Source organism: Saccopteryx leptura, chromosome 7 (genome assembly GCF_036850995.1).
Source record: "Saccopteryx leptura isolate mSacLep1 chromosome 7, mSacLep1_pri_phased_curated, whole genome shotgun sequence".
NCBI classification, from domain to species: domain Eukaryota; kingdom Metazoa; phylum Chordata; class Mammalia; order Chiroptera; family Emballonuridae; genus Saccopteryx; species Saccopteryx leptura.
The window spans coordinates 104,089,594-104,114,555 of record NC_089509.1 but is presented as its reverse complement, the minus strand read 5'-3'; the positions used below and the strand labels follow the sequence as shown (position 1 = coordinate 104,114,555).

The following is a 24,962-nucleotide window of genomic DNA, read 5'->3' as shown; positions in this document are numbered from 1 at the left end:
AGATAAAGGAGGATAAAGGACCTTGCCCCTCGCTCCACCGGAAATGACTCATCAGCAAAGATGAACCCTCCCCCACTGAGAGAGAGAGATGGGTCCTTCAAGCTGACCCTGCTCCCTCCATTCCAAAATCTTAGGAATCAGCATTAATACCCTTCAGTTTGGCTACTGACCCCCTCGGGTCTCATATAAATTTTTAAATATGCTTTTGAGTCATAATACATTGAGAGGTTTTTAACTATTTCAGATAAAATGTAAAAGCAACTCAAAATCAGCCAAGTCCCCCTTCCTGCCTCGTTCTCATTTTCGCCCCTACCATCCCTGTCTATCCCTCTAGAGTTTATTAAGACACACAGGAGCAAACGTGAATGTGCACTTGATCCACGCCCACTTATTTTCCACAGAAAATAACAGCCTTCAGTCCTTTTCCTCCTCAGCCGCTGCCAGCAAGCCCAAGGTCAAAGGCAAGCAATCAATGAGCACTTGTTGGAGGGGAAAGGCCAGCCCCCAGGGACAAATTGATCACAGGGGACAGCTGAGGGCGTGCAAGGCAAGTCCTGCCGACCGACATCCGTTTACAAGTGTCAGTAGCAAATCAGTCTCAGCCGCTCAGAGCGCAGCAGAGTCGGCAAGGGTGCACCCCGGCTTCTTCTCCTGGAGACGCGCAATGCTCGAGGTCACACACACCCCGGAGTGGTCCCAGTCGGCAGGCAACACCGGCAACGACAGGGCACCCACAGGACACAGGGTGCAGAGTATGTCTTGGACTTGTTAAAGAGAACAGAAAAAAGTTCACAGAGCAGCTTAAGCATAAAGAAACGGGAGAAGCTCTTTGCAACACCGGTGGCCAAGGCCAGGCAGGTCCCCACTGAATTCGGGCAGACGGTAGAGGAACTGCGGAGCCAGAAAGCGTCGGGCCACTCTGTTTAATCGAGTCTTGCAATGGCAGGCAGATGAGCACAGGCAGGGGAAAACCACTTCTCAGGCAAAGAAACAGCAAAATGGCCCCTCACAGTGGGGGGGGGGGGGGCAGGCAATCCACCATCCACAGCCCCCCTGAGCGCAAGCACCCACAGCCTTATATAGGCCACAAACACATGGTGCTGCCACGTGCTCACACACCAATCAGGCCAATAAACCAGCGAGCAAGCCTAACACAGCTGCCCCACACTCGTCTTTTTTCTTTAAGATTTTATTTATCCATTTTAGAGAGGGGAGAGAGAAAGAAAGGGGGAAGGAGCAGGAAGCATCAACTCCCATATGTGCCTTGACCAGGCAAGCCCGGAGTTTCAAACCGACAATCTCAGCGTTCCAGGTCAACACTTGATCCACTGCGCCCCACAGTTCAGGCAAGAAGCTCTTTTGACTGCCTCCGCTTCACATCACCTTACAGATCACCCTAACACGAGTGGAGATGCTTCTGCCCCACCTGGACCATGACCCAAAGAGGCTTCTGGGAAAGTCCTCCTAAATGAGTCCAGCCGTCAGGAAAGGTAGCTCTGGGCCAAAGGCTGGGCAAGGCCTTTGTCAGGCCCCGCCCTGGCTCTTGTCAGCAGATGGTGCAAACTTACTGGCCGGGAAGGGGGTGTGCACACTGCCGGGGAAAGTGGACTGATATTCTTGGGAAGTTTTAATTTGCTTCAATTAAAAATTCAGGCCAGCTCTGAGCAAAACAGAAGTAGGTGAACTTTTTTCTGAACCCCTGCACAATTCTTTCTGGGCCCCTCCACCCTTCTGCAGGCCTGTCCGGGGAGGAACCCCCACTGAGCCAGCATCTCCCAGCTGGCCAGTCCCAAGAGTCACACCATTTCCTCCCCACTCCCCCTCCAGGCCAGAGCCGGGCCTTGCTGGGGAGGGAAGAGAGAGCGCCCAGCCGGCTCCACCAGACAAGAGAAACCCTGGGTCTGGGGCCCCGGCACCTGCCTTCCAGGTCTGGGTCAGGTCTACACACGATGGCTCTTGAGAAAACTGGTTCTGTAGCTTGTGATCAAAGGAATATGAGAAACACTGGGGAAGACCGGCTGCTTTAGACAACGATGGAGCACAGTCAGGGCTGACCAGACCCAGCTGTTCGGTTGTTACCTTCATCCTTATTTACAGGTGCGCCTCTATAAACCCTCAAGGGAGCTTTCAATACTGACCTAGCCCCTCCACGCAGTGCCGGCCCAGAGAAGGTAGCTGCTTTCCGGGAGGAGGTGGTGTGTGAGCCACTGGGGTGCCCCTCCTGCCCTGACACGTGCTTTAATGGGTCCTGCGGTAGGACTGTGTCCTACTAATCTCTGTCACGTGAAGGTATAAATAAACTCACCCATTCAGTCTAGCTATGAATGGGGGTATAGTGCACACGTTGCGGGACCGGAGCAATGCTGACTCATAACGGGGGCAGCCAGGCAGAGCTGGTAAGCTGCCTCATGCCCCTCGCTGCACCCTGCCTCCTGGGCCCAGCAGCCCTTCCCCTCGGGAGGCAAGGACTCGCTGTCCTCTGTCAGTAAGGCCTGAGGCTGAGCCGCTGTCCTGCAGTGCGCTGCTTCTCTCCCCCGGATTCCCGTCTCCAGGGCCCCGAGGTTTGCAGACAGAGGGCTGGCTGGGTCAAGGGTGGAACTGGTCTCCACAAGGATTTAAGTCTTCTCCAGCCTCTTAATGACCAGCCCCCACTTTCCCACCCCACCCCACCCCAGAGGCCCCACCTTAGACCTCCCAAAGCAAAGCTTTCTAGCGAGGTCCGACCACGTTATCAGAACACATGCCTTCCCCAGGAACCCTGAGGTGACGGCCCGGCCCCGTTGAGGGGAGAAGAATGAGTAACCTCAAGACTACAGTGAAAGAGCCATGCCCCTTGCCCTTGAGGTCCACACCTTTTATACCTTTCCAGGTTAACCTTTTCAACGGTAGCAGGTGGGAATCCCAGAAAAGTAGCAGTCCCACAAAGTCAGGTATGCAAACATGTGTTTTTTCCTCTATACCTCAACTTTACCCATATAATGAGCCCCCATTTCTAACTATCATTCAAATTAACATTCAAATAAACTCAGCCCAGTGATTTAAACTCAATCAGTTCATATCTAACTGGGTCACATCCGCATTTGGAGGCTGGGCCTATCCCATCCTCCAGCAGCGACCCTGGGACACTCCAGCAGGCTTGCTGCTGACTTTCGGGGCCCACAGAATTCTCTGGAGTACCTCCCTTCTCCAGGAAAAAACAATAACAAAAAAAAAAACCTGAGCAACTTTCAGCAGACCTATCCTGCCAGATCCTTCCAGACTGCATCTCCTATGCCTTGTTAGCACGGGGAGCACATGACAAGTCCCTCTTCTCCCTAATTTCAAGCAGGGAGCAAGGCCCAGGGCCCCTCCACCCTGAGAGCGCCTCAATGTTAGAGAAATTGTTCGTCCACTGTTTCTAACGATCTTCTCTAAAAACCCTCCCCTCCCCACTCTGGAGCTCCTATCGGTTTAAGATGCCTGTAATGCCGGTGGCCAAGGCCAGGTGGAGTCCACACTGGATTTGGGCAGGCGGCAGAGGAACTGCGGAGCTGAAAGCGTTGGGCCATTATTGTTTAATAGATTCCCGCGAAGGGAAACAGGGGAAAACCCCTTCTCAGGCAAAGAAACAGCAAAAATGGCCCCTCACAGTGGCGGGCAGGCAATCCACAATCCGCCATCCACAACCCCTCTGAGCACAGGTACCCAGCGCCTTACGCGGGCTACGCACACGTGCCATCGCCACGTACTCACACACTCATCAAGCAAACTGCTTGCAGCCAGTACACCAGTGAGCAAGCTTAACACAGCTGTTTTCCCAAAAGTACCTTTCCAATCTCTTACAGCTTAACCCTTTCACTTAAAATCTAAAGATCTGGTATCTCTGTTCTCCCCAGTTTGACTAAAAGGGGTGAGAATCACCCATGAATTAACACTTGGCACCTAACATTTTCACCACACTCTGGGGGGAAAAGGAACTGCATAGTACATCTGGGTCTGCCTGTCCCAGACAAGTCTAGGACTATTCAGGAGATCCCCAGTGCAGGACAGGTTAGGCACTGATCCCTCCCTGAGGGTGGGGCTGGGCACAGAGGCCCAACCATTAGAGGGGGCAGTGTGGTCCAGTGGTTTGCTGACAGCCCAGGCTTTAAAGTCATATAAGCCTAGACCCCTCAGGTCTCCTCCATTAATTGCTGTGATCTTGAGCAAGTCACTAACTCCTCTACGCTTTAGTCTCACCTGTAACAAGACCCCACCCGCCTCTAATTGATGGAAATGCCCCATCAATTAGATCCATCTATTCAGACTCACCACACACACTCACTCACTCGGCCAGAGCCCAGTTTTGGGACTCAAGGGCAGCTTGAGTCCCCGACACTCCCTCCCCAAGCCCTCACCAGGGCAGGGCCTGTCTACACTGTATGTGGGTGCACTACTCCATGTGCTCATTCTTGGGTACAAGAAACAGATCCTGCCCGGGCCGGATAGCTCCATTGGTTAGAGCCTCATCCCAAAGCGCTGAGGTTGCTGGTTCGATCCCTGATCAGGGCACACACAGGAACAGGCTAGTCCTGTCTCTTTCTCTCTCTCCCTTCCTCTCTCACTAAAAATCAATAAATAAAAGAAAGAAAAGAAACAGATCCCTACTAAGGCTGGCTCAAGTCAGAACGGGAGTTGACATAGTTAGGACCTTAGCAGTGGCTCATATTTGGCTCAAATTAGCTTCAGCTACAAAGAAAAAAGGAGGGGTTTCCCTTAGCTCCCGCCACCTAAAATCCCAGGGGTGCTCGCCTCCAGGCGCACCTGGACCAGGGACTCCAAAGACACCGTCAGGACTTGCCCCTGCTTGCTCGCCCCTCAGCTGCCTGTCTCTCTGCACGTGGTGCTTCAGGAAACCTCTGCGCTCAGGCCCGCAGCTGCAGGCTCAGCCTCTCAGCAGACCTCACAGGCAACCCGCTTCTTGACTGCTCCAGCAGGAGGCCGGCACTGGGTGTTGGCAGGCCAGCCAGGCCACATGAGCATTCCTGAACCTATCACCCTGGCCCCAGAGACAGAGGTAAAGGAGGGGGGTGAAGGCCCTGGCCAGTCGGCTCAGTGGATAGTGTTGGCCTGGCGTGCAGATGTCCTGGGTTTGATTCCGTCAGGAAACATGTGAGAAGCGACCATCTGCTTCTTTTCCCCTCCCTCTCCCCCTTCTTTTCTTCTTCTCCACCCGCAGCCATTGACTTCATTTGTTAGAGTGTCAGCCCGGGTGCTGACGATAGCTCGGCTGGTCCAAGCGTAGGCCCCAGATGGATCAACGGGGCACACACGGGAAGTCTGTCTCACTATCTCCCCTCTTCTCACTAGAAAAATAAAACAGAGTGGGGTGAACCCCTCCAGGCCCCCAGCTGAGTGAGGCAGTGCTGACAGGAGGCAAGAGCAGGAGCCACCAGAGGCCAACCCCAACTTCGTCACCCTTTCACACTCAGCCCCCACTGCCAATGGCCTCAGGTCCTTATTACTTCCCAACTGCTGTCTGGGAGTGAGACGCTGACGCAGCTAGTTGTTAGGCAGTGGTTTCCGCTGGGCCACATAATGGACACTGCAGGCTGAGGACGGGTGCCCACGGGCCAGGACTCCGCTTGATCCCATCAGTGGAGGCAGAGCAGGGCTGGAGACGAGGTCTCACAATACACGCGGGGCTGCCTGGGCTCCTCACTGGGCGGGGGCACTTCCTGGTAGAAGAGGCAGAAGAACCACAGGCCTCATGAGTGACGCATCTAAATACACCCATGCCATCGAGACTGGAAAGGCCTTTATTGATACCTGAGAAAAAGTGCAGGAGAAACAGTCCTACTGACCACTTAGCCTGTCCCCTCAAGCCAGAGGCCGGCCACTTCTTTCGGCCCTCCCCGGGGCAGTAAGTCACTCGGAGCCTCCCTGGCCTGCGCCCACAGGCTAGAGGAGTCCACAGCCAGAGTCTGGAGAGAGCACCGGCAGCCACGGCCCGGAGGCCAAGGTGGGTCAGCCCGGAGGCCTCACCGGTCCAGGTCTAGAGCCTCTTGGGTCACAGTTCGGAGTCCAATGGAGAACAACTGCTCCCAGGGCTCCCGGATCCAGGCCAGCAGGGTAGTCAGCTGCTCTGGACACACGACACGGAGCGCCCAGAAACTCTCCAGCCGGGACACCTGGCAGACCAAGAGTGGGAGGGGACACTCACAGAGGGCCCCGGCAGAGAGGGGAGGGCCCACCGGGACACCTGGCAGACCAAGAGTGGGAGGGGACACTCACAGAGGGCCCCGGCAGAGAGGGGAGGGCCCACCGGGACACCTGGCAGACCAAGGGGAGGGGACACTCACAGAGGGCAGAGAGGGGAGGGGGGATCCCGGGGAGGACCCACCGGGACACCTGGCAGACCAAGAGTGGGAGGGGACACTCACAGAGGGCCCCGGCAGAGAGGGGAGGGAGGATCCCGGGGAGGACCCACCGGGACACCTGGCAGACCAAGAGTGGGAGGGGACACTCACAGAGGGCCCCGGCAGAGAAGGGAGGGGAGGTCCCGGGGAGGACCCACTGCCCCTCCTTGCTCGGGGCCTCTTCCCCTCCCCAAGCCTGTGTCACTCCCCGTGAAAGACTGACTTTTATAACAGAACCCAATCGACACTTACCAAAGGCCACCAAAAAGCCTTCACATTAACTATCTTGATTCTTTAACATTCCATTTTCCAGAACATAAGCTCTGGAGTCAATTCCAAGGAACTGCATGGGGTTCAGTTCCTGGCTCTACCATCTGTGAGCTGGGAAAGCTGGTTAACATCCCCAAACCTGTTTCCTCTTCTGTAGTAGACGAACGATAGCCCTCCTCACGTGCAGGTTGTAAAGAGCAACCTACTTCTGTTCTCCCCCCCGTGACTGTCTATGACAAGTTCCCTACTGCCCCCAACTCTCGGCCTTCCCGCACCCATTCTCAACACTACGAACCACCTCTGCCCGGCTCTCTCTTCCATGTGCTCACACCCACACACCTCGTCGTAGAAAACCAGCCGCAGGTCCCCCGGGGCCGTGCGGTAGAGCAGCACGGAGCTCAGGCTGCTCAGGGCCTGCTGCTCCCTCACACGGAGGGAGGGGCCCGGGCCCACGCGCAGGGCCTCCTCCGACGCTCCTGGTGCCGCTGGAACTGGGGACTCTGCCTCAGACCCAACAAGGTCCTCGTCCAACAGGTACAAGGTGGACAGCGTCAGCAGCAAGGACACAGGACGGGTAGCAGGGCCTGGAGTGCAAGAGGCAGGTGAGGCCCAGGGCAGAAGGCCGTGGAGAAGCCCAGAGCCCTGCGCAGGGTCCCGGCGCCACTCGCTCGGGAGAAGAGGGCGAGCCACACCAAGACGGGCACAAGCAGCCTGTGCCTCTGGGGCCTGAGGCCCTGCAGGGATCTCTAGTCTCCAACTCCGCTGAGACCCAAGACAAAGGAAACCTGCCCGCCACCCCCGGGCTCAGAAAGGAGATCCCCTCTCGCCTTCTCCAACAGGACGAGGCAGAGGGGCCCAGCCAACCTGCTCCACTTCACAGAAAGCCTGTGCCCAAGAGCAGGTCTCTGGGCACCTTCTGGCCCCACCCAGAGACCAGGGACACGGAGGGGCCGTCTGGGCACGCCCACAGGTGCAGGAAGTCCAGGCTCCAGGAACTGAGCACTGCCACAGGGCACGCAGAGGCGCTGGTGGCCAGGCCAGCGGCCTGCCAGGAGAGGGGGTGCAGGGGGCTCACCTTCAACCAGGAACACCTGGAGGTAGAAGAACCGCGGAGGCTCCGAGGAAGAGTCTATTTCCAGCAGCGGCCTGGGGGGAGGGGTGGCCCCGGGACAGAGCCGTCAGCTAGCACCATGAGCGGGGAGCACAGGGCAGGTGGCTGGGGCTCGTGGACCAAGGGCTGTGCTCCAGCAGCGGCCTCACCCTGCCCCTGACTCACCAGAGTCGGTGCTTCGTGGTCACCTCCTCCTCTGTGGTGCTGACGCTGCTCCTCCAGGTCGGGGGCAGAGACTGCAAGACATCTGGACGGAGCCAGCCAGAGGCAGGGAGCCCTCATGACCCCCTCTTCTATCCCAGCCTCAATGCCTCTCAACACCTTTCCATCCTCCGCATTTCTAGGACTCAGCAACTTCTCCGAGGGTTGCGTTTCGTCACCTGCCTGTCTCAACTGTGGCACGAGACACAGGATCCATGCCCCCCCCCCCCGGCTGCCCCCCCAGCGTGCTCCCCCCTGCCCGCCCTGCCTCTCCCTTTCCTCCCTCACCAGTAAGCTCTCCCAGGAAGGCCCGGCAATGCTTGGCATCTCGGGGCAGCAGGACACAGCTGCCCGCCCCAGCTGCCCACTCTAGCCGCAGGCTCTGTCCCGCCAGGCCCAGCTCCACACGACTCAGATCCTGCAGGGGCACGGCCAGGGCTGGCTGCAGCCAGGCAGCTGGAGGCCCGCTGTGGAGAGAGGAGGGGCCGCTGGGGGTAAGGAGTGTGGAGTGAGGCCCACGGGGGAACCCAGACCCTTCCCTGGCCACGGCCCCACACACTCACCAGATCTCCCCTGTCACCTTCAACACATACAGCCTGTGGTCAGACACCACCACAAGACACAGGCACTCCCCAGGGTGGCCTGCCAGCACCAGTGGCACCTAAGGGGCAGAGAAAGTTGATGAGAAACAAGAGAGAATCAGGGAAGCAGCTGCCAGAAAGCAAAGTTAGGGAACAGCACCTCCAGCCCGCCTGTCCCTTCCCCAGCCCCCCCAGCCATGCCATTGGCCACGCGCCCCATCCCACCGCCCCGCCTACCCACAGACTGCGCAGGCTCCGAGCAGGTCTCCCTGCCTGTCACCTTGTCCCTCCACTCCAGCCCCCCCACTCTGCCAGACTGTTCTAAAACACAAAACTGATCACCACTCCCTTGCTTCCTATCCTTCAGTGGCTCCCGAGGCCCCTGGACTCAAGTCCAAACTCCCTGACCGACACACAAGGTTGCTCCTAACCTGGCTCTGACCTGCCTGTTCGGACGTCCTCTCCCTCCGCCCACAACCCACATTCTGGCTGCCCCCAGCACGGGCAGCTCCCCACACTAGGTCCTCTCTCAAGCCTTCAAGCTCATGCTGCTTCCCGTCCCTAGAACATCCCTCTCTTCCCGCCTCTGTAACCCACCCTTCCAGACCTGGCTTAGCCACCACTTCCCCAGGAAGGGGCAGCTTCCTGGGCCCCTGCAGGCTGGAGCAGATGCCCCTCTAGGGCCTTAGCCTGATTTCAGCACTTTTATATCATGTGATCGTTGTCTCCTTCTCACACCAGAATATAAGACAGAGGGCAAGACCAATCTACCCTAGATCCTTGGTGCCAACCACATGCTAGGTACTCGACAGAGAGGGCCCGATAACATCCTGCATTCGTCACAATGACGGGAGGCCCCGTTTACTGCTCAAGGCACTTTGCTCAACACTTTCCAGGCAGGAGCTCTCCCTGACGCTACCGTAACACTCTGGAAGGTAAGCGTTTCCCTTTAGAGGAGAGCCACCTACACTCTGGAAGGTAAGCATTTTCCTTAGAGGAGAGCCACCTGAGTGCAAACACCCAGGAACGTGTCCAGACACACAGCAAGTAACTGCAGGAGCTGAAGCTGCCACCAGGCCTGGCAGCTCCAGGCAACCGCTACTCAACGGGCTGTGTGGGAACAAGCAGGACCCTGGTCAGCTGGGGCACGGGGCAGTGCCAGGCTGGCACAGACCTTTATGCAACACTGGAACTCCTCCTGGGCATCGGCGAACACCTCCACATCCAGGAAGAGCCGGAGCCGGTGGTCCACAGAGCGGAGGCCGCGGCGCTCAGGGGCTGGGGACAAGCAGGAGGCCGTCAGCCCGCCCTGGCTGCGTGGCTCCATCTCACCCTCCCTCCCCAAACCCCGCCCTGTCTCATTCTGCCCACACTCACGGGGACTGAGGCTCCAGCGGTGGCGGTCATGGGAGGGCAGTGCCTCAGACGGGGTGCTGCCAGCCCTGGGGCTGTGGTCACTGTCGCCAGGAGGGCCAGGGACTGTGCTGGGGGACTGCGAGGAAGCTGGCAGCTGCTCTTCCTGTCTCTGCCCCCCACTGGGAGCCGCCACGGACAGAGCCCGGAGAACCACATGGTCGCTACCACAGTTTGGACACACAGCAGGAGATTCTGGAGGGAGGGACGGGCACAGTCCCCGTGGACCCCACACAGCACCACAACCCCCCACCATGCTCATAATGTTTCCCACCCACTCTCAGGTTCCCCTGGGCCCACACCTCCGGCTTCACACACTACCCACCACTCCCAGCCCACCAGCCTCCCTCTGTGGGCCCAGCTACTAACCACTCACTTCCCACCCAGTGAGGGACAAGCAAACCTGCAGCCATGGCCTAAAGCCTCTTCAAAATACACCCCACCATCTCATTTCAAGCCTTGTCAGAAAGAGCCAGCCTCATCCAGGCCCTACACAGCCTGGAGCTGACTGTGAACTTGATGCTCTAACCAGCAACATCTGAAGCCCCAACCCAGACTAGGAAGGCAGGGTGCCAGACGTGGATCCGATTCCAGAGTCTGTCACTTAAAGGCTGTCCTCTATGCAACTAGGACAAGTCGCCTGAGCTCTCTGTGCCTGACTCCTCATCCAGAAAATGCAGATGATAACAGGGCCAATCTTATAGGGTTATCAGGATGAAAGAACATAATCAGGTAAAAAATCCAGGACAGGGATCAGCAACCAGAGAACATTCTTTGAGCAGCTACAACATGCTGGGCACCTGGCTAGAGCCTTTGACAATTGCATCAAAATGCCCTACCCCATTCTGCAAATGAGGAAAGCAAAGATCAAACAACCCACACGCCCCTCCCAAGACCACTGGCTGGGGTGGTGCCAGCAGCGCCCATTAAGTGAAGACTGTTTAGAGCCCAGCACAGTGCCTGGCGCCTTTCTGTCACATTTGTCTCCCACCAGCACCTTGGGGCAAGTTCATGCTCATCTTTGCTCAGATGAGACAACTGAGGCTCAGGCAAAAGGCGATCGGAGCACCCAGGAATGTTCACTGATGACATCTCCACGGAAGGGACCCTGGGGCCACACAACCCCACGGAGCACAGCCAGAGTCCGGGCAGAGCGGGGGCTATTTCCACTACGCCCACTGCCCCCCTGGGCCTCTGGGACTTCCCGCTGCCTGGGCGGGTCCGGGGGGGGGGGGGGGGATGGGAGAGTGGTCCATTTCCTGAATAAAATTTAAACCCCTGCTCGAGCTGCTGCCAAGAAGAGGGAAGTGATAAAACCATAAAACCATGCATTCCAGCTTATCAGAATATCTTTCTTCCTCACTGTCATCATCGACATGGTTTTCTGACTGCTCTGCAACGGACAATGTTCTCGTCTTCAAGACCAGAACGTGAAGAGACGCCACAAGGCACCCCCGATGCCCAGCGGCTTCCACGCCGTCGGGAAGGACAAGCTAAGCCAGCTCCCAGGGCTCCTCACCCAGCAGCCGAGGGTGCGCGCGTGGCAGCCCCGTGACCCCACAGCGCGCTGAGGGCTCAGTAGCTTTTATGTGGTTTCTGAAACATTAGCCAAAAAGGGGGGAAAGCCTTCAAGTTATGAAAAAATAATGTGTGTTCAAATAGTTATGGAGATTGTATTTCCTGACTTTTAGAGGTGGGGGGATGGATATTATTTCTCCTCTTACTTTTTTTTTTTTTTTTTTTTTTTTAAATGTAGCAGGCAGACGGTTTTATTTTTCCTCCAGGCAGAAAGTTGGTCCCCACTCCCTTCTTCCTCGGGGTCCACCTCCACGCTCCCTCCCTCAAAACCACTTTCCCTGAAGCGGGCAGGAGGTGCATGAGTGAGGAGGGCAGGGCAGGTACCTGTGTGCTGGAACAGAGGTGCATGAGTGAGGAGGGCAGGGCAGGGCAGGTACCTGTGTGCTGGAACAGAGGTGCATGAGTGAGGAGGGCAGGGCAGGTACCTGTGTGCTGGAACAGAGGTGCATGAGTGAGGAGGGCAGGGCAGGGCAGGTACCTGTGTGCTGGAACAGAGGTGCATGAGTGAGGAGGGCAGGGCAGGGCAGGTACCTGTGTGCTGGAACAGAGGTGCATGAGTGAGGAGGGCAGGGCAGGGCTGGTACCTGTGTGCTGGAACAGAGGTGCATGAGTGAGGAGGGCAGGGCAGGGCAGGTACCTGTGTGCTGGAACAGAGGTGCATGAGTGAGGAGGGCAGGGCAGGTACCTGTGTGCTGGAACAGAGGTGCATGAGTGAGCAGGGCAGGGCAGGTACCTGTGTGCTGGAACAGAGGTGCATGAGGGAGGAGGGCAGGGCAGGTACCTGTGTGCTGGAACAGAGGTGCATGAGTGAGGAGGGCAGGGCAGGGCAGGTACCTGTGTGCTGGAACAGAGGTGCATGAGTGAGGAGGGCAGGGCAGGGCAGGTACCTGTGTGCTGGAACAGAGGTGCATGAGTGAGGAGGGCAGGGCAGGTACCTGTGTGCTGGAACAGAGGTGCATGAGTGAGGAGGGCAGGGCAGGGCAGGTACCTGTGTGCTGGAACAGAGGTGCATGAGTGAGGAGGGCAGGGCAGGTACCTGTGTGCTGGAACAGAGGTGCATGAGTGAGGAGGGCAGGGCAGGTACCTGTGTGCTGGAACAGAGGTGCATGAGTGAGGAGGGCAGGGCAGGTACCTGTGTGCTGGAACAGAGGCGCCCAGCCTTCCGCACCGTCCGGTCCCCACCTGGTCTCCCCCGCCTTGAAGTCGTGGCCGCAGCGCAGACACTGCAGTCTGCCCGCCTGCTCGTCCCCCGCCTCCCCAGGCTGACACTGAGCCTTGGTGGCTGCCGGGGTCAACACAGCAAGCAGCTCCTGCAACAGGGCGGCCCGGACGCGGCAGTGAGGGGGGGCCTGGTCCCCAGCCCTCCCGTCTGCCCGCAGCCTCCGGACCCCCTCACCTGGACGGCCGCTTGGGCGTCGGGCTCCAGCACCACATAGCGACGCACATGCCGGTCCGGGCGGACGTAAGAGAAGCGCAGAGCGAGGACGGGGGCCGTGGCGGGCGGCTCTGAGCCCTGCGACCGCAAAAAACAGCAGAGGCAGTCGGGCTGCACTGAGCAGAGGAAAACAGCCCTGGCCTCCTCTGAACTGCTTTCGCTGTTAGCGCTCTGGCCCCTGGGCCAGGTGCGTCCGGGCCGCCTTGCCCCGCCCCAGCTCCGTCCTCAGCACCGGGAGAGACCACGGGCCTCACAGCCCGGGCCCAGCACCCAGGAGCCATGCTGTCAGCGCCGGCTCCTGGGAACAGGAGAGACCACGGGCCTCACAGCCCGGGCCCGGCACCCAGGAGCCATGCTGTCAGCGCCGGCTCCTGGGAACAGGAGAGACCACGGGCCTCACAGCCCGGGCCCGGCACCCAGGAGCCATGCTGTCAGCGCCGGCTCCTGGAAACAGCCAGCGCCCGCCCCAGCTCCGTCCTCAGCACCGGGAGAGACCACGGGCCTCACAGCCGGGGGCCAGCACCCAGGAGCCATGCTGTCAGCGCCGGCTCCTGGAAACAGCCGCCTTGCCCCCGCCCCAGCTCCGTCCTCAGCACCGGGAGAGACCACGGGCCTCACAGCCCGGGCCCAGCACCCAGGAGCCATGCTGTCAGCACCGGCTCCTGGAAACAGGAGAGACCACGGGGCCTCACAGCCGGGCCCGGCACCCAGGAGCCATGCTGTCAGCACCGGCTCCTGGAAACAGGAGAGACCACGGGCCTCACAGCCCGGGCCCAGCACCCAGGAGCCATGCTGTCAGCGCCGGCTCCTGGAAACAGCCCGCTCCGGAAACCCACTCCCACTCACCTCGGGCCGGGGTTCCCTCGGGGCCTGGGGCTCGGGCTCTGCCTCAGCCGCCTGCAGACTCTGGAGCTCCAGCCGCTCCAGGGTCCGAGCTGCCTGGAGTTCCACCTCAGACAGGTGGCCGGAGGTGACCCGGAGAAAGCGCTCCTTGCCGCGCACGCCCTGAGGCCCCTCCAGGGGACACACCAGGATGGGGCGACAGAGCTGCACTGAGGAGAAACCAAGAGTGGGGACCTGTGAGGGGCCAAAGGCGCCACGACTCTGCCCCCCGTGGGTCGGCCCTCCCCCACCCGTGACTGGCTTTCCTGACGCTCCCAAACTCACCACACAGCCCCCAGAGCTCACCTTCCCCTTCACGCGGCTCCCGCTCCTCCTCTTCCTCCTCTGCTCCCGGCGCCATCTCCTCTTCCTCCTCTGCTCCCGGTGCCATCTCCTCTTCCTCCTCTGCTCCCGGCGCCATCTCCTCTTCCTCCTCTGCTCCCGGCGCCATCTCCTCTTCCTCCTGCGGCTCCGGCCCCACGCAGACCTCCTCTGCCGCTTCCTGGGGGGACTCCTTCCCTGGGGGCGGAGGGCTGGGCACCGCGTCCGGGGGCAGTGTGCTGTGGGCAGGGGTCTTGGAGGCAGCCGGAACCGGGGTCCCAGACGGCTCCAGGTGATTCCTATACTGCAGCCAGTCTCGGCCAAACTGTTCCCGGAAGCTGCTCATGAGTTCAAGTTCCCGCTGCTGCTGCACAAACTGTCCTGGACAGAAGTGTCAGAGGCGGGGGCAGCAGCTCAGCCAGCCTGCACCCCACCCCACCCATCCCAGCCTCCCTGTGAGGTACACGTCTGTGTAAGGGGGCGAAGGCGGGAAGGAAGGGGCGGTCAGAGAGAGGACAAAGGCTTCCCCAGCGGCATGCTACAGTGTGTTCTATAAAACACCCCGGTCACATGCAGGTCACGACTGCGCATCGCACGCTGTTCTGGGAGGCTTGCGATACACAGGAGCACATCTCAGGGCCTGGGACATCCCACAGCCCACGTTCCCTGTAAAACACTGCGGACAGTGCAGTGTCCTCTCCTCTCCCCAAACCCGAAGGAAAGCGGGAAGACTAAGAGGCCCTCCACAAGGCTCCGCGCCACCAAAAAGAAAATCCCTCCTAAGGAGATGAGGGAGCGCTGGGCTGGGGCGTGGGAGGCGGGCGGCCAGGCTGACCTACCAGCTGGGGAGGGGTCCCGAGTCCGGGGCTCTGGGTCCGTGTCGCTGGGTTCCGAGATGCTCGCCCGCCGCACACGAACTCGGCTCTGAGTGTGGGTAGAGGATGATATTCTGTGAACGCCAGGCCTCCCGTCCACAAGCAAGGACAGAGCTCACTCCTCTGAGCCCGTCAACGACCCAGAGCCCCAGTACAGGGACCCAACCTCAGGTACAAGGCAGCCCGGGACACTGTTTACCTTAAACTTACGAATTGGAGGCTGGGCCACAATGCCCCCCGAGGAGGGGCTGTCACTCAGGTCAGCACCACCCGAGGTCTCAGTGGTACTCCCCACGGGCCAGGACAGAGGTGGCGCCTCTGAGGACGTGGAGGTCTGGTGAGTGTCCCAGGAAAGAGAAAGCCGTCAGGGCCAGAGCAGCACCTCTGCCCTACCCGGGCTAGTAAGAGACAGGGTCTGGTCTCTGGCCGACCACAAAGACCCTCACCCTGGAAACCCTGCTCCCTTCAGCTAGTGTCCTCCCCTCATGCCCCCCTCACGCCCCTTGTGCCCTTTTCACGCCCTCCCCCTCAAGCGCCCCCTCCGCACCCCCCTGCGCACATCCCCTTCACGCCCCCCTCATACTCCCCTCACCCCTCCTCTCTGCACCCCCCCTGCACACACCCCTTCACGCCCCCCTCATACCCCCCACCCCTCCTCTCTGCACCCCCTGCACACACCCCTTCACGCCCCCCTCATACCCCCCACACCTCCTCTCTGCACCCCCTGCACATACCCCTTCACGCCCCCCTCATACCCCCCACACCTCCTCTCTGCACCCCCTGCACACACCCCTTCATGCCCCCCTCATACCCCCCACCCCTCCTCTCTGCACCCCCCCTGCACACACCCCTTCACGCCCCCCTCATACCCCCCACCCCTCCTCTCTGCACCCCCCCTGCACACACCCCTTCATGCCCCCCTCATACCCCCCACCCCTCCTCTCTGCACCCCCCCTGCACACACCCCTTCACGCCCCCCCATGCCCTTCTTCACGCCCTCTCAAATAGGTCCTTGTGTCACTCCCACCACTTCCCATCATTCTCACCTGAAAATCAGTCAGTGACAAGACCTTTCCATCGAGAAGGAACTGAACGAAGATTAAAAAGGAGGGCCGTGTTAGTGGTGGGGCCCACAGCCTGGGGAGCTCCTGGCCGGTGGGAGCCCTCTGAGGCCCACAGGGACCACCAGGCTCCACATAACAAGCAAGAAGAAGGGGTGCAGGGCCTGGGTGCTGCGTGCAGGGAGGGGGTGAGAGGAGACAGAGGTGCAGGGCTGAGGGTGGACCCGGGAGGGTCACCCAGGAGAGGGACAGCGGAGCGGTCCCAGGAGGGTCACCCGGGAGAGGGACAGCGGAGCGGACCCGGGAGGGTCACCCGGGAGAGGGACAGCGGAGCGGACCCGGGAGGGTCACCCGGGAGAGGGACAGCAGAGCGGACCCGGGAGGGTCACCCGGGAGAGGGACAGCGGAGCGGAGAGGGACAGCGGAGCGGACCCGGGAGGGTCACCCGGGAGAGGGACAGCGGAGCGGACCCGGGAGGGTCACCCGGGAGAGGGACAGCGGAGCGGACCCGGGAGGGTCACCCGGGAGAGGGACAGCGAGGGACAGCAGAGCGGACCCGGGAGGGTCACTCAGGAGAGGGACAGCGGAGCGGACCCGGGAGGGTCACTCACGCCAGCAGCAGCATCCCTGGCGCGGGGCGACAGGTACTGGGCGGTGGCCGCTCGGTGCGCAGGGTGGAACCACAAAGGGTTTCCCTCCAGGTAGAGCTGAGGGGCAGGAAAGAGATGGCGGTGGGCGTGAGCCTCCCTGCGGGAGGGAGAGCACTGACCACAGGGGCATGGGCAGGAGGGAGGGCGCGCTGGCCTGCAGGTCTCCGAGGCACCGAGTCTCACCAGGCGGAGCTCAGCCAGCAGCCACAGTGGGGACAGCGCCCTGTGCTCCTCCAACAGGTTGTAGGCCACGTCCAGGTGCCGCAGGCCCCGCAGCTGCTCCAGACCTGGGGCGGCAGTGAGAAGAGAGGAAGGGCACGTGAGAGAGGGTAGGGGAGGCAGGGGGATAGATTTGGGGGTGCAGTGCCTGCTGGGACAGGGTGCAGTGAAAAGACAGGCCTGGGCCCCTCAGATCTGCCTGTGAACGTGCGTGAGGCCCTGGAGGCACAGGTTCCCCGACCCCCTTGCCACCCGAGTCTCACACTGCCCTGACGCCCTCCACACCTGCCCCAGCTTCCCCTGCCCCCGCCCTCCCCTGCCCTGACGCCCTCCACACCTGCCCCAGCCGCCCCTGCCCCCGCCCTCCCCTGCCCTGACGCCCTCCACACCTGCCCCAGCCCCCCTGCCCTGACGCCCTCCACACCTGCCCCAGCCGCCCCTGCCCCCGCCCTCCCCTGCCCTGACGCCCTCCACACCTGCCCCAGCCGCCCCTGCCCCCGCCCTCCCCTGCCCTGACGCCCTCCACACCTGCCCCAGCCGCCCCCTGCCCTGCCAGCACCACATGCCCTCTCACCGTGCAGGCCCTGCAGCTCGTTGCCTCGCAGTATCAGTGTCCCCAGGGCAGCCCCGGAGGGCCCCATTCTCGGCACCACACACAGGTGGTTGTAGGAGAGGTCCAGATGGCAGAGCTCAGACAAGTCCTAGGAGGAAGTGAGGAGTTACAAAGATTCTCTCCTTGACCAAACTCCAGCCAGGCCCCTCTGAGCCCTCGTCCCCACCTGGCCTCAACCTCGGCCGACAAAAACTGCAGGCTCTCAACTTCCGGTCAGGATGGCAGCGTAGGTAAACGGGGTGTGTGAACCCTCTCACAACCACATCAAAATTATAACAAGCCTGGCCTGTGGTGGCACAGTGGATAAAGCGTCGACCTGGAAATGCTGAGGTCGCCGGTTCGAAACCCTGGGCTTGCCTGGTCAAGGCACATATGGGAGTTGATGCTTCCAGCTCCTCCCCCTCTCATCTCTCTCTCTCTCTCTCTCTCTCTCTCTTTCTCTCCTCTCCTCTCTAAAAATGAATAAATAAATAAAAATTAAAAAAAAAAATTATAACAAACTGCAGAACCACCATCACTCAGAACCTCCTGAAATCTAGCTGGATGGATGTTTAAATCCTACAACTAAGAATTTAAAGAAGCCACATAGAGACTGGTAGGAGGCCGAGACACCGCATGGGCTGGTCCTACACCCACATGTGGCAAAAGCTGGGGGTGGGGTTGGGGAAGCAGCTTGCTGGCAGCTCTCTGCCAAACAAAAGTGCTGGCAGCGGCCACTGTTCCTCGTCTGAGATGCCCTCCCACACACACAGCTGGTAGGCAGATGCCATGTCTGAGTTTCCATCAACCTGACTCCCAGTGTTCGCCTGGCCCAGGTGATTCCTTGAGACCCAGCCCACCCAACTTGTGGGCCCACCAGAGTTGTTTTCAGTGGCTTTTCCATACAAATGGCCTTCGACCTTCCTAAAATCTTTCAAACAAGCAGCACCTGGCCTCTGTGTACCGCTATTTCTGGCTCAGTGGCCCCAGGCCAGGCACTAGTGGCGCTGGCCTTGCTTCACAGCTGGGCCTCCTCGCCTGGGCACCTCCAAGTCCCACAGTGGCAGCCCAAGCGGCAGCCATCTGCACACTGCTCTGAGCTCCCGCCGGGTGGCCCCAGACACGGCGCAGGCATGGCCGACCTTGCACCTCCCAGGAGGTCCCAGGGACAGTGCGCCCAGTGGACGGCTCCAGACCATGCCGATTACAACCCTGCCACCTCCACAAGTGACACACTCAGGGGAAGACTCGCTGAGCCCACTGAAGCAAGTCCTGCTCCACAGGGTCGACTCCCGCACTGCAGCTCCTCCGCTGTAGTCGCAGCCGGTCCTCAAAGCTCGTCAGCCTGGGGGCCCATCCCTCCCAGTGATGCCAACAGCAAGCAGGGCTCAATACAAGACACTGCACACAGCTCACACAGGGGCGCACCCATGCGCCCAGCTCGGATGACTGGGACGGCTGTGCCTCTGGGTCCTACTGGACACCTACTACACAAGGCCACTGTGTAGACCAGGGGTCCCCAAACTTTTTACACAGGGGGCCAGTTCACTGTCCCTCAGACCGTTGGAGGGCCAGACTATAAAAAAAAAACAACTATGAACAAATTCCTACGCACACTGCACATATCTTATTTTAAAGTAAAAAAATAAAATGGGAACAAATACAATTTTTTTTTTTTTTTCTGAAGCTGGAAACGGGGAGAGACAGTCAGACAGACTCCCGCATGCGCCCGACCGGGATCCACCCAGCACGCCCACCAGGGGTGACGCTCTGCCCACCAGGGGGCGATGCTCTGCCCCTCCGGGGCATCGCTCTGCCACGACCAGAGCCACTCTAGCGCCTGGGGCAGAGGCCAAGGAGCCATCCCCAGCACCCAGGCCATCTTCGCTCCAATGGAGCCTTGGCTGCGGGAGGGGAAGAGAGAGACAGAGAGGAAGGGGGGGTGTGGAGAAGCAAATGGGCGCTTCTCCTATGTGCCCTGGCCGGGAATCGAACCCGGGTCCCCCGCACGCCAGGCCAACGCTCTACCGCTGAGCCAACCGGCCAGGGCCCAAATACAATATTTAAAATAAAGAACAAGTAAGTTTAAATCAACAAACTGACCAGTATTTCAATGGGAACTATGCTCCTCTCACTGACCACCAATGAAAGAGGTGCCCCTTCCAGAAGTGCGGCGGGGGCCAGATAAATGGCCTCAGGGGGCTGCATGCGGGCCGTAGTGTGGGGACCCCTGGTGTAGACCAATGTCCCCTTCCTGCTTTGCATACAGTTTCACTTCCCCGACATCAAAGGAGCCTCTGCTCAGGCCTCCACCGGTCCCCTCCTCACTCCCACTTTAACATGTCCAGTGACTTCTGCCCAAATAGAACTTCAGTTCAGATCACGCCAAATAGTCTATTACTGATTGAAACAGTTTTACTACTGGTTAAATATCACCGTAGTTTACTACTTAATAAACTACAGTAGTGTGTTATTATTAAAATCTGTTCTTACCACTTCAACTAGTGTCCAGCTTTATTTATGTATGCCAGGGAGACACGGGAGAAGGGTTCTTCACCATCATCACAAGAGCTACTCTTTCCTGGGCTGGGAACTGGGCTGAGCAACATCAGATACTCTTCATAATCATGTTAATACTATAAAAATGAGTGCTCCTGCCTGACCTGTGGTGGCGCAGTGGATAAAGCATCAACCTGGAATGCTGAAGTTGCTGGTTCGAAGCCCTGAGCTTCCCGGTCAAGGCACATACAGGAAACAACTACTACGAGTAGATGCTTCCCACTTCTCCCCCCTCTTTCTCACTCTCTCTCTTCCCTCTCTAAAAATCAGTAAATAAAATCCAGAGAAAAATTTTTTTTAAAAAAGTGAGTGCTTCTATTATTTCCTCTTTACTAGTGAAGAAACCGAGAGGTTAACTAATTTGTCCCAAGTCACACAGGAATTAGGAGCCGAGACCTGAGCACTGGTTTGTCTTCTGCTGAGCCTGAGCCCCCACACAGCACTGCCTCAGAGGACAGGGCTCCCCCCAGTGGGCAAAGCACACGGGAGCAACCCCGGGGCCAGGGGGGAGGGTCAGAGCAGAAGGATTAGCGGCCCAGGCGGCGTCGGCCCCAGACAGGGCGCTCCCACTCACTCACCATCAGGAAGCCTCTGCAGTCCTGCAGTTGATTGTGGCTCAGGTTCAAGAAGCGCAGAGCTGACAAGAGATGCTGTGGGGAACGGGAAGAGGAAACAGGGTCGAACACCCCCAGGCAGCCGACTGGCCCCCCGCCCTTCCCCGAACCCCACTCCCTCCGAGGGACTCACCAGGGAGCTGTCTAAGGCAGTCAGTGCATTGTGGCTAAAGTTGGCAGAAAGCAGAGCCAGCCAAGGCAGGGCAGAGCAGAGGTCACCACCGCAGGCTGAGAGGAGCTCCTGAGACAAGGGGCTCGGTCACCTCCACAGTCCCCACCGCCCACACCAAGACCTCGCTCCACAGCCCGGCCATTCATTCATTCTTTCTATGCTGAGCTGAATACACTTAGTGAGAGCCCAGGGCCCCATCCCCAAGGAGCTCAATCTGGGGAGAGTGAGGCGACAGAGAGGAGAACATTGACTACAGTATGGCAGGTGTGACTACAAGGATACGGACAGGTAGAGAGTGCTGTGGGAGACAGGGAGGGAGAAGGACACTACCCAGAGGGACGGGCGGCAGGGAAGTGTGGTCCCCCCTATGTCTCTCAGAACAGGCGTCTGCCCCCCCCCCCATGCTCTTTACCTCTAACGTTCGGATGCTCCTGCTGCAAACCAGGCTCTCCAGCTGGGAATAGATGCCCCGGAGGCCGTGAAGGCAGTAGACAGGGACCCCTCGGAGCTGCAGCAAAGGCAGGGGAAAGGACGACAAAGCCAACGATGGTTCAGGGAAGCATTAAATGGAAGAGAGAGTAGATGCCACCTTACTGCAGAGCCAGGGGCACTCTCGGGCCTGCCCCACCTCCACCAGAAAAGGCCACCTTTCTTTCCTCATCCTTGAAAGGCTGCCTCAAGCTGAGTTTTGTGCAGCGACATCCCCCAATGTCCCATACCTCCAGCTGCCGAAGGGACTTGAAGGGGAAAATTCTGATGGGCCCTGGGAGGCCAGGACCAGGGACATGGACCAGCTGTAAGAGAAAACACTCAGGTCAGGGAGGTCAGGCACAGCTCCCTCCCCTTGGCATCTCTCTCAGCACAGCCACCCACAGCTCTCACCTCTTCTGGGTCTGAGCCCTGCAGACTTCCTGCGCCCATGCTCTACCCCCATCCCCACCTCTACTCTTCTCCTGGGCCTTTGGTACAGCCTACCCCATTCCCACCCCAGAACCTTGAGTGAAAGCGTTTTCTGCAGCACATCGAAGAGGAACTGAAGCTGGAGGATGACAGGGGAGTCGGTGGGGTGGGAGGGCAGAGCCACAAAGCCTGTCTGGCCAGGGCCCCATGGCCCCAGGTACAGTTCAAATACACGGTTCAGCTGCTGCAGTGTGGTAGTCAGCAGGCTCAGTGTGCTACAGCCAGACAGGACCACATCCCCTGCAGGGAGAGGGGCAGACAGGAAAGACGGCATAAGGAAAGGGTCTTCCCCTTTATTCTGAGACTCTGTGATCCAGGATTTACCCACTCCAATCTATGTAGGAGATACTCCACTACAGGATCAAACTTTGTATCTTCTCCTCACTTAAAAGTCTTCAACAGCTCCTCTATTTTCAAAAAAAAATGTCCTAACTCTTCAGCCTGACATATGAGATTGCTTCATTGTGAACCTCTGACTTTTCTAAATTTTCTCTCCCATTCTGCTCAAAAGAGCTTGGTCTGCTCACACTGCTGGAAATAGAGTCAACTTGGTTGCCTCAGTTTCTGACACATCCCCTTCTGCTACGCCCAGCTCAACCCCTCCGGACAGCTTTCGCAATACACAACACTGCTCAACTTTTCATTATAATCACTCACTTTAAGCGAAAGTAAACTGGGTGATTTATCTTTTTCTTCGGGTTCCAAAAGTAATGTGCGCACGTACAGAAACTCTCAAACAATACTAACATGCATGTCATAGAAAGAATAATCACTCACGATAACACTAAGGTATGACTCTCTATGTTACAACTGCACTCTCCAATGAGACTGTCCTCCTTCGGGGCACCTTTTGATATTCACCACTGCACCTTAAAAAGTGCAGCTATAAGATACCATGGAGAATTTAAGTGTTTTTTAAAAAATAAGGATAGACTCAAAGGATGTTGTAGCAATAGTTCAGAGAGATTCGGGATGTTGTAGCAATAGTACAAAGAGATTCCCCTGTACCCTTCACCTGGTTTCCCCCAATGGTTCTATTTTATATATAGCACAATATCAAAACCAGAAAATGAGCATCGGCACAGTGTATATTTATAGTCCTATGCCATTGTGTCATATGTGTGGAGTCCTAAAACCAACACCACAATCAAGATAGCAAACTATTTCATTACCACAAAGATCTCCCTCCCGCTACCTCTTTATAGTCTTTCTCTCTCTCTCTCTCTCTCTCTCTATCTTTCTCTCTCTCTCTCTCTCTCTCTCTCTCTCTCTCACACACACACACACACACACACACACACACACACACCATCATCTCTAACCCCTGGAGCCAAGTCAGGTTTTCGCTGAATAAATGAACAAATCCCATAACCCTGCATGAGGGATTTTCTATGCAACAGACACTAAGGATAGATAACAGACATGGTTCAAGGGCTCTTCCCACTCTCAAAGAGCCTCCCAGTCTAGAAGAAGAGATAAGACATGAGCACAGTTAATAACACAAGTCAGTTTTAACTGCTACAAAGAGAGATTTCGCAGATGCCATCAATGGAAGTACAGTGATTAAAGGCACCTAAAATTAAGTGGGCAACATGTGCCAGGCAGCTGTTGCTTCATTTAAACTTCATTAGAATCTCCTAAAGAGTACTATTAACCCCCTTTCACACAGAAACTGGGGCTCAGACGAATTGAGAATCTTGATTGATGTATCACTGGTATGAAGTTGCTATTTCTCCATGATCTCAAAGCCAAGGCTTTTCCACCATGACTGAAACCAACCAAGGACTGAACAACTACCATGGCTCCACTGTGCCCAGGCACTGAGTGAAGGCATTACAATAATAGCTACCAATTTTGAGCACTTATCTATATACATGCAAACGCTGTACTAAATGCTGTAAGTGAATCAAAATCAATCCTCACAACAACCTTTCAGTTAAGTTCAATTATTATGCTATTTTGCTGGAGAGAAAAATAGGCTCAAAAAACTTAAAGCAAATTGGTCAAATTCGAAAGAGAGTTGGGATTCCAATCCAGGTGGTTCTGACTTCAAATCCTGTGCTTTTTTAACTATGCTATACGGACTTAGTTCCTTGCCACACACCAATGGTGATGGCCAGTGCCTGGTCTGGAGGAGCTAACACCAAGTGACGATCCCTTTTCTGTGAGAGTATCAGAGAACGCGTGCAGGAAGTGGCAGTGAAGGTTGGCCTCGAAGGATGGCTAAGGTTTAGACTGTCCAAGACAAAGGACACTGCTGGCAGCCGCACCAAAGTGAACAAACGCCGGAGGAGTAAAAACAAGTTCACACCCAAACCCTCGTGACCCTACACAGCTCTAACTCCGTGACGCTTAAGGGGGCGTGTCTCTGGAAGGCAGAAAACACCCCACCTCGCTCCAGCGGCAGCACAACCGGAAGTGCACTCACCAGACTCGCGCAGCAGCCCGGCGAGCTTCCCCAACAGAGTGTCCCGCGGGGCGGTCGTCATGGCCACAGGACGCTGGGGGCGGAGCCTGTGAAAGAGGAAGCGGAAGAGCCTCAGGTGGGTAGTAGTACTAAAAGGCCAGGATGTCCGTGCAAAACGCCTCGCGGGGAGAAAAAAAGCCAGACAGGCCGCGAGGAAGAGGTCGTCATGGTGCCCTTTCGAGGAAGATAAGACCTGGCCTGCCACACTCACCGTCCTGGGCGAGCCTCTCACCAGCTCCGCAGCCCGGCGCTTAGCAATGATAGACAGGAAGTCCCTCCCCGGAAAGAAAGCGAGCCGGAGGGACAACGGGAAGGCACACCTCCCCTGCCGGAAACCCCGCCCTAAGTCGTGTCTACGTGTCGGATGGGGGCGGTGCCGAGTGGTTAAGGAGGAGGCTGTGCTCCAGTCCGCGTTGCAGGGCCGGGACCCTCATCCCAGTGCTGGGCCCCCACTACACCCGCCTTGCTGTGGGCCCCTCACAGCCAGGGACTCCCGCTCTGCGTGCTGCGGCCCCTCCGGCCAATGAGGAAAACCTGACTGTTGTTTGCAGATTGGGCAGGGAAGCAGTTTGGAGAAACGGAATTTGCTGTTACGAAAAGACTTGTCCAAAGCGAACACTCGTT

At 58.1% G+C, this 24,962-nt stretch overlaps 1 protein-coding gene across 1 annotated transcript; it reads right to left on the bottom strand.

Annotated features, from left to right (window-relative positions):
• Positions 1-5,874: 5,874 nt before the first annotated feature.
• Positions 5,875-24,640, bottom strand: STK11IP (serine/threonine kinase 11 interacting protein). Its single transcript, XM_066345673.1, has 25 exons — positions 24,550-24,640; positions 24,300-24,385; positions 21,906-22,111; positions 21,631-21,705; positions 21,324-21,419; positions 20,873-20,980; positions 20,704-20,775; positions 17,549-17,675; positions 16,939-17,042; positions 16,717-16,812; positions 16,091-16,132; positions 15,244-15,378; positions 15,009-15,093; positions 14,155-14,550; positions 13,813-14,018; positions 12,928-13,044; positions 12,664-12,841; positions 9,918-10,148; positions 9,715-9,818; positions 8,523-8,620; positions 8,248-8,426; positions 7,924-8,005; positions 7,723-7,793; positions 6,987-7,231; positions 5,875-6,149 (listed from the first exon to the last, which is right to left on the bottom strand). Exons 2-25 carry the CDS (start codon positions 24,358-24,360, stop codon positions 6,000-6,002), a joined length of 3,264 nt encoding a protein of 1,087 aa, XP_066201770.1. The 5' UTR covers positions 24,361-24,385; positions 24,550-24,640; the 3' UTR covers positions 5,875-5,999.
• Between the last annotated feature and the right edge of the window lie 322 nt (positions 24,641-24,962).